The sequence below is a fragment of the Emys orbicularis genome, chromosome 5 (genome assembly GCF_028017835.1).
Source record: "Emys orbicularis isolate rEmyOrb1 chromosome 5, rEmyOrb1.hap1, whole genome shotgun sequence".
NCBI classification, from domain to species: domain Eukaryota; kingdom Metazoa; phylum Chordata; order Testudines; family Emydidae; genus Emys; species Emys orbicularis.
In genome coordinates this window covers 58,703,851-58,711,924 of record NC_088687.1, presented here as the reverse complement: position 1 = coordinate 58,711,924, position 8,074 = coordinate 58,703,851, and the positions used below count along the sequence as shown (strand labels likewise).

Here is an 8,074-nt window from a genome sequence, read left to right as displayed (position 1 = left end):
ATATCCTCACAGATTCCACATTCAACATCTTCTGAAAATCCCATGGTGACTAATTCTAATTGGCTATCAAGTAAAAAGATGGCTGGGTACCAGGTACCCACTGGACACTTCCTGCTTGGGTCAAAGATTGCAAACATCCTGCACAGTGCTGAGTGAGTCTTTCATTTTTCATTAAGAAGGTGAATGTAATTTTCAGAGACAGCAACATTGTCAAGAGGATCCCAATTTGCAGATCTTTAAATTTATAGTCAATCCATTAAATCACCTCTGAAATTAGGGTAGAAGGGCAAAGAGCTTCTGAATGGATTATATTTTGTGGAACACTCAGTGGATTCCCTCTTAAACAGCTTTCATGTGACATTTTTTCCTCCTGGATTCTGAAGTGGTCTCAGTGTCCTTCAGTCTCAGTTTATGCTGTCCTTATGGCTGCTTCGATCTGTATTGTGGTTATTTAGTTCATGGTTTTTCCACTGAATGCTTGTTCCATTCATTGGCACTGAAGTCACTAGACTTTTGGATCGGTAGCAGCAACAGCAGAGACATGACTGGAAAGAAAAAAGATTCCAAATAACATAAATCTAGAAACTCTCTATAGAACTATATTCTGTCTTCAAATGTGTGCATGGGATTCCAAGTGAAGAAGTGGGAGCTGCACATAGGCAGAGTTTGGCCTTAAAAATGCAGGTGATTCTGTAATTGCCCATCTGTATGACACAAAATTAAGGCCTGACCTTACACTCCTTATTTAGGCAAAATTTTCACTTCACTGAATGGGAATTTTGCCTGAGTAAGGTGTGCAAGTTGAGATCCCACCACGCTCCTCAAGTGTAATGCATTCCACTCTACAGCAGATGATCCCTTCCTGTCCTGCAAACTAAGGCAGTGTTCCAAGACAAGGTCTAGTAGTAGCAGACAGGTGGGGGTGAGGAAAACAAGAGATCCTCATCCTCATCCTCTTTAGATTCTCATCCTTTCTTTCCCTCCTTCTTCATCCCTTCCACCCTCTAAGAAGCAGAGAGAGTAAGAGCAGGAGCAGACTTTTTTTTTCTTTTTAGCCAGGAGAGTGGTGAGGATGGTGACTCAAGCCTATGATGCTGGATTCTGCACAGGCTGGGAGGCTCCATTACCTCTTTTGAAAAGTGCAGCAGCACAACCTGCTCCCTCAGGCTTTCTCCCCCCTCTCATGGAAAACAAAGTCCGATCCTAGGCAGGTGGGATTCGTGACTCTGCTCCGGAGAGGGAAGGGGAATGAGGACTGGGATTCCAGCAGCAATAGCAGGACTAGTGACCTCTCTGGGACACAGCAGCAAAAGAGCTTTGCAGATAGGCAGAGCTAGACTTAAGTTAACTGTATTGTGTATCTGTGGGTTGGGATGTAAAATAACGGTATTGATACTCAGGTAGGGGGATAACTTAATTGTAACATGGGAGGGTAGCCTGAATGTATTGTTTTTGGTATGGGAGATGTGGGGGTGGGTTATAGTGAGGGGATGAGAGGCATAAATTAATTGTATGATGGGGTGGGGGATGGCCTGAACTAATTGTACTGGGGCAGGCAGAGGGACTGAATTAATTATATTGGAGGCAGCCTGGGTAAGTCCAACTCTATTTCCAGCCCCAGTTCTCCAGATATCCAATGAGAGGTCCAGGCAAAGATCCTTTCCACAAACGCACCAGTCCCCAAGCATCCTGGGCAGGGATTGCCGCCTCAGCCCCCCGCAATTTGTAACTGCTTGCAAACCTGGTTTTATTTCATTTATAAAGTGTGGAAATATCCAGGGCCAGCTCCAGGTATTTTGCTGCCCCAAGCAACAACAACAACAAAAAAAGCTGGAGTGCCGCCCCTTGAAAAGTGCCACCCAAAGGGCCGGAATGTCGCCCCCTTGAAGAGTGCCGCCCCAAGCACATGCTTGGAATGCTGGTGCCTAGAGCCGGCCCTGGAAATATCCTAAAAAACCCTCTAAATTAGTGCATGCAATGCTGAACAAAACACAGGTGTTCCACATTGTAACCATTTGTCACATGATTCATTGGCTTGTGTCACACATTGGCGGGTTTGCTTTCTTTCCTTTGCATATAATCCTAACAGCTAAGGAAACTATACATATTTTGAAGGGTCAGCTGGTTTCACAGTCCCCTCCCCCCCATTCTACTTCTTTCTACTCTGCTCTTCACTCTCATCTTCTCTCTCACTTTACTACTTTTGTTGTGAATGGATACTTTAGGAAGCACCAACAACAGCAATCTGGAGGTACAGTGTGATAAGTAAAGGAGGTTACTTTAGCCCTAAGTTTTCAGGTGTCCATTTTGAGTTCATGTGAAAAATGGACTATACAGCTGTCCAACAATTCTGAAAGCCATTCCACTTATTTAACTTCCAGAGTTTGGATTTAGTTTCCTAACTTTGGGCTTCCAAAGTTGCAAATTTGAGCCAAACTGTGATTTCCTGATCACAGGCAGATTGGGATTTCTGCCAGACATATTCATCATTCTGAGTAGATGCTAATATTGGGAGAAATGTGATCAAATGAATTCCACTCCATGTCTGCGCATTAAGTGGGTAGACAGTACCTAAGATGTACATGCATAGATCACTGAATGTTTGACTTGGTGGAGTTTGTCAAAATTCTATTATACTGGTTTAGTATCTACACTGCATGGATAGCTTCAGCTCTCAGTCTGGTATGTGTGCTATGTGACCTTCTAGCTAATAAATTAGATAACTTCATACCTTTACATGCTCTTCCTTAAACTTTATAAATACCTATATCATCATTAAGTACTTTAATGGAGCATGTCTGCGGGACAGCTACATAAAAATGTCTCATGCCAGAAGTCTTACCTGGAAACAGTTTTTAAACTTCTTGCTCACAAAATAGAGAGCTATGGGGTTTATACAAGAGTTCATGGTTGCCAGGTTAATGCTGATGTAATCCAGTGGCAACAAGAAACTAGGCAACAAAAGAGAAAGTAAAATAATTACAACTCTTTACACATTGTAAGGGCACAAGCATAGCACATGGATACTTTTCTCTGATGTATAGGCCAATTCTCTACGGTCTATACTGATCTTCTTCTAACATAGGCAATGTGTCAGCAAAGGCCTGTCTGAAATAACTAGTCAGACATTCCAGTTTGGAAAAATGAGAGGAAGGTGAACATAATGGCAATGGTCCAAATTCTGCTTTATTATGAAACCTCATTGGAATGGAATCCCCTAAAACTGAAGGATATAATGGAAGGATCAGAAAATGGAAGAGTCAGCACTTATAATCTTCTAGTGTCTGGCTCTGACAGGTTAAGTTACCAGTTCTCACAGCTGCATGAACAATCACATTAAACTCTAGGTAACATATCACCCTATATTTTTTCATTATAAATGGTTGAGGTAAGAAGATACAGTACCTGAGCAGTTCACATCTGTTAGGGTCCCTTTCATTGTATACCATTTTCTTCAAAATTCGGCTCAAATGGAGAGGAAACCAGCAAAGGGCAAAAATCACTACCAGACAGAAAACTGTCTTTGCAACTTCTCGACGCTGAAGGAAGAAAGCAAATAAAAAGATTACTGATACATGTCAGTCACATTGCTATATAAGTGATAGCAGCACAAAAATAGGCAGTCTAGATAAATGCATGCACTTAAGATTGCTCATGCAAAACTCATGTTTATTCAGGAACAACTATTAAATTGAGGGGGAGCTTTTCATGAGCAGACTACAGGCTCAGGCCTTTACAGATGGTTTCACCTGAGTCTTGTCAATGCACATGTCCTGTCCAACAGGTGTGGGTGGGTTAGTGAAAGGAATTGTGTGTGTGTGGGGGGGGAGGGTGTTGAGAATATAGTTGTTGCCTTTGCAGCTGCCACTGGAATATAACATGGAGGGTAAGCCAAAGTTGTTACAATTTTCAGCCACATTACTCCAGTTAATCTCCTAATATGACTTAATATTATTATTGCTTCTTTCTTTTAATAGCAGTTATCAAAATATGAAATCTGATGTAACTTTGACTTCTGTGCTAAGAATGGGGCTGCTGCAGCCAGGAGCATAATTAAGATTCAATGTGGAGGAGGCTGTGTGAGGAAGGGGAGAAAGTGAGAGAGCAAAAATGACAATTAAAAAGACACTTTTTTATAAACTGAGGCACAAATCCACCTTGGCTGGGCTTTGGAGATCACAGCAAGGGGAAAGTAGTGGGAGGAGTCCTCCCCACACACTTCTATTTCTAATGTCTGGAGTGTACTCTGGGGTCCTAAAGCCACCTGCCCCATGTGGGAAAGGACTGGAGCATCTGAATGGTGGAGGATTTAGTCTCTCCTTTGGCCCACCTGACTCTGGCTCTATTCCCTTTCAAGCACAGCTGTGGAGAGCACTCTCATAGAGCTCACTTTGTATTATGAATGGGGTAAAAACCCTAGGACTCACCCTTGTGCAGTGAGACTGCACAGGTACAGCCTTTAAAGGGTCATTCACAGCTGTAGACAGAGGGTCAGGATTTGAGGGGGTGAGGTAGCAATTGTAGCCTCCTTTCAGACCTTAATTGCAGGGACTTGGCTAAAGGTTTTAAAACCGCAGTCCAGAAGGTAATATAGAAAAGAGCTGCAAACCAAGCAAAGTACGGTCTGATATTACTGTGAGTGACTTTGCACCGTAATCAGTGTTTACACTAGACTTCTTTTTGCCACTCATGGTTGCAATGATGGGAGCATCAATGTAAACAAGACACTGGTGTTTTTATCACTATCTAAAACTGTTCAGAGTAGGTGTAGATGAGAGAGTAGCAAAAATGCTGATGGCGGCCCGAACCCTGTCTACACTAGTGCTCTTACTGTTTCTACCACCAGTACAACAAAGGGTGATTTCTCCAAAGAGTCTAGTTTAGACAAGGCCAAAGTGTTTATAACTAGGATGCATGATCTCTAGCTCTTTTCAAGAAATGTGAAGTATTCAGCTGTAGCTAAAGTGGAAAGGACCAGCAGAGCTTTATGTTTAGGGGTAAAAATTCAGAAAACATAAAGCTCTGCTGGTCCTTTCCACTTTAGCTACAGCTGAATACTTTACATTTCTTGAAAAGAGCTAGAGATCATTTTGCCAATTTTTGCCAAATCTTTGTAGCAGCATTCCAAGGAATTTAGCCAGTAGAGATTTAAGGTTAAAGAGTGGGTGAGCAAGACTCTCACACTTTCTTAGGAAAGGAAATAAACGCTGTTTAGGCTCTTGAACATACAGTCTCCAATATTTACCTATTCTATAAATTACTCTTGTGTTCTGGGTTTGGTTGAATACCTCAAGGTCAGAAGTCACCAGTAGCCTCACTTTCTATTTCTGGAATTTATTTTATTAAAACCTGTTTTGAAATGTTTATAAACCAACTTGCAGACACAGCAGCAGTGTTTTCCCGACCTTGGATTCCCTAATATTTACCTGCTTAAGATGTTCGCTGAGGGCAATTCTCAAATTGCTGTTCCTTCTGTTTAACATTTCACAAGTCATTAGTGTGTAAAAGACAGCAGTACATGCTAGTGGCACACAGAAATAAAATCCAAACAGCCACCAATCCTTTGCGTTTTTGTAAAACTGAAGATGAGAGAAAAAAGAGAATGAATTCTCTCCAAATGCAATGCAACGGACAACAGATATATAACGGAACATGTGGTGGTTGATAGTGGTTCTTCTGAGCCTATTAAGTGGAGTGAACTTTGTGCATTCTTGTTCCTTCTAAGATGTGTTTGTGGTGGAGTAGGATTCTGACTGTTTGCAGAAGGCATCATCAAGACATTTCTCAGGGAACAAGATAAATATATCTAATTCCTACTCCTGATTTACCATCACTTGTTAATTAGCCCAAAGTTTTAAAGGGTTTGAATTAGTAATAAACCTGTAGTATAATCTCCATAATGGTGTGACTAAACTCATCCCTTATATGAAACTAAATAGTTATAAGGTGTTCTTTTACAAAGGTTTGCACCTAGCATATTATGCCCTTGATTACCATGCTATTTCTATATCTAATATAGAGGAATCAGGGAGATGACCTTTAGCCTTGAATACTTTATAGAGACAAAACAGGCATTTGGCAGCAGTATAAACATTTAATTTACCCTGGTGATAACCTGTCTATAACTTTGTTACAATCTGTCTTGGGTTGGAAATTGCTGCTTGAGGAAGTGCTTGCTGGGTATTTATGCTCATTCATGTAAACCAGTGCTCAACACCACACAACTGACTTGCCAAATTGAAACAAGCTGGAAGTTGACTCCTAAGTCCCAATAATAACACAAACACTAAACTGCATATTAAACCTCTAGGATAACAAGTCTTGATAAGAGCCTTTCTCAGCAAAAGTCATTTACCTTTTAAGGCTCCTGTAAACTGTTTTGGATTCCAAAATGGGCAGGTTAAAAATGTCTTGTAAGTGTAATCATCCTCAGCTATCAGTGGATAGATTACTAGTTGGTGTGCTTATGTAGTGGGCAGATAGAGGCCACTTAATGTGTGCTTGTCTGGAAAATGTGAAGCTTAATACTGGCTGCTTCCAATGGCTTCAGCTGTCTGGTTAGTTTTAACCCTTTATTTACCTGGTACGTGTGCTATGTGACTTTCACGACAGGAAATCAGGCCCAACAATAACTTCCCAGTATTTTCCTATGTACAGTTAAACTGCTGGTAGTGATTTAGGAGGCATATTACATTTGACAAAACATTTACAATTTTATTCCTCTGTTGGCAGCTATATTTGCACACTTGAGGACATGCTGTATTCTATTTTTCCTTTTTAAAGAAGAGCTGTTTTAATCACCAAAACTCTCCATTGAAATATGACATTTTAAATACTTCCTGTCTCTAGGTTATTAGTCACTGAGCTGGATGTGTGTAAAATGGGACCACCCCCTTCTTTCTCAAACACTTTCCCCTAGCTTGTTTATTCCTAACGGATGTGATCTTACTTGTAACATCACAGTTCCCGCACCAAAATATCAGATGTTAATAATGGAGGATTATGTGTCTCCTAACTACTGTAGAAAGAAGTCAGAGGTCTGAGATCTTGTTTAGGTATATTTCTGAATAGTGCTCAGCTTCTGAAAAGGAACAAAATCAAAGCTATACTCCAGATTAATTGACGTCCATTTAATGAGGTTGATTTTTTATGCACTCCATCAGTACAGCCATGGGTTACATGAGAGAAAACATAAGTTACTAAGGAAAAGCTTTCTCTCTGCACAGGTGGAAGGAAAGGAGGGACCACTGGTCATAGGCCTGATTCTGAAACCTTTATGCATGTTGACTATCACACAAATATTCCCATTGAAGCCAGTGGGACTGTTAGTAAGAAAGTACTACTCAGGATAAGATTTTCAGAACTGGGCCCAATAGCACTTCTCCTCTAGAATGATTTTGGGTCTTAAGTAGGGTTTTAAAGCCCAGTGCACCCAATTTCCAATGGACATCCCCACTAGCTAGGATATAACCAGGTCAAACTTCAGTGAACTTACTCCTTCTCCTGTTGCACAGATAAAGTCCAGAACTGAGATCTGAGAGGTGGTATTGGGAGGGAGGAGTAAAGGAGATAGTTCAGGAGGACGTCTCAGGGGAACAACTTTACGTTCCAGATGGGACTTCATAGGAGCACACCTAGAAAAGCCACTCAGGGCATATGATGAATCAGCACACACCCTTAGTGCATTGGCCAAACCCCCTCCCCAGCTGACTTTCTGAATTGTATTGGTTGGCTCTTTTCTCATCATCACCACGTGGAGGAGGGGGTGGTGGGCTCTTTGCATAGCTGTATTCTCTGTGGGCAGAAGTTCCACCACTAGGGATGCACAGCCTGGATTCTGGTAGTAGAAACCCAAAAGAGAGTCAAGCCTCACATTTTAAAATTTTTGCTGCCTGGGCTGGGCAGGTGGAGATTGCCATTTGCCACCTTGTTGGCAGAGAGACAAGGACTGAGAAGACACACACAGAGAGAATTATTTTCCCTGCTACAGGATGTTCCTCCAGATCATGCTTGAAGCATCTTGGTAGGGGAATGTAGGGAAACTTGCACTGCTGTTACCCATGGTGGACCTGTT

At 41.5% G+C, this 8,074-nt stretch overlaps 1 protein-coding gene across 2 annotated transcripts in view; it reads right to left on the bottom strand.

Moving 5' to 3' along the window:
* Positions 1-404: 404 nt before the first annotated feature.
* The window catches only part of EDNRA (endothelin receptor type A), a 38,452-nt gene continuing 30,782 nt past the window's right edge, over positions 405-8,074 (bottom strand). For both annotated transcript variants that reach the window (XM_065405074.1, XM_065405075.1), the window contains 4 exons: positions 5,427-5,579; positions 3,406-3,539; positions 2,843-2,951; positions 405-545 (listed from right to left, as the gene is read on the bottom strand). In XM_065405074.1, the coding sequence (XP_065261146.1) occupies positions 405-545; positions 2,843-2,951; positions 3,406-3,539; positions 5,427-5,579 (537 nt within the window). The remainder of the gene's footprint in view (positions 546-2,842; positions 2,952-3,405; positions 3,540-5,426; positions 5,580-8,074) is intronic.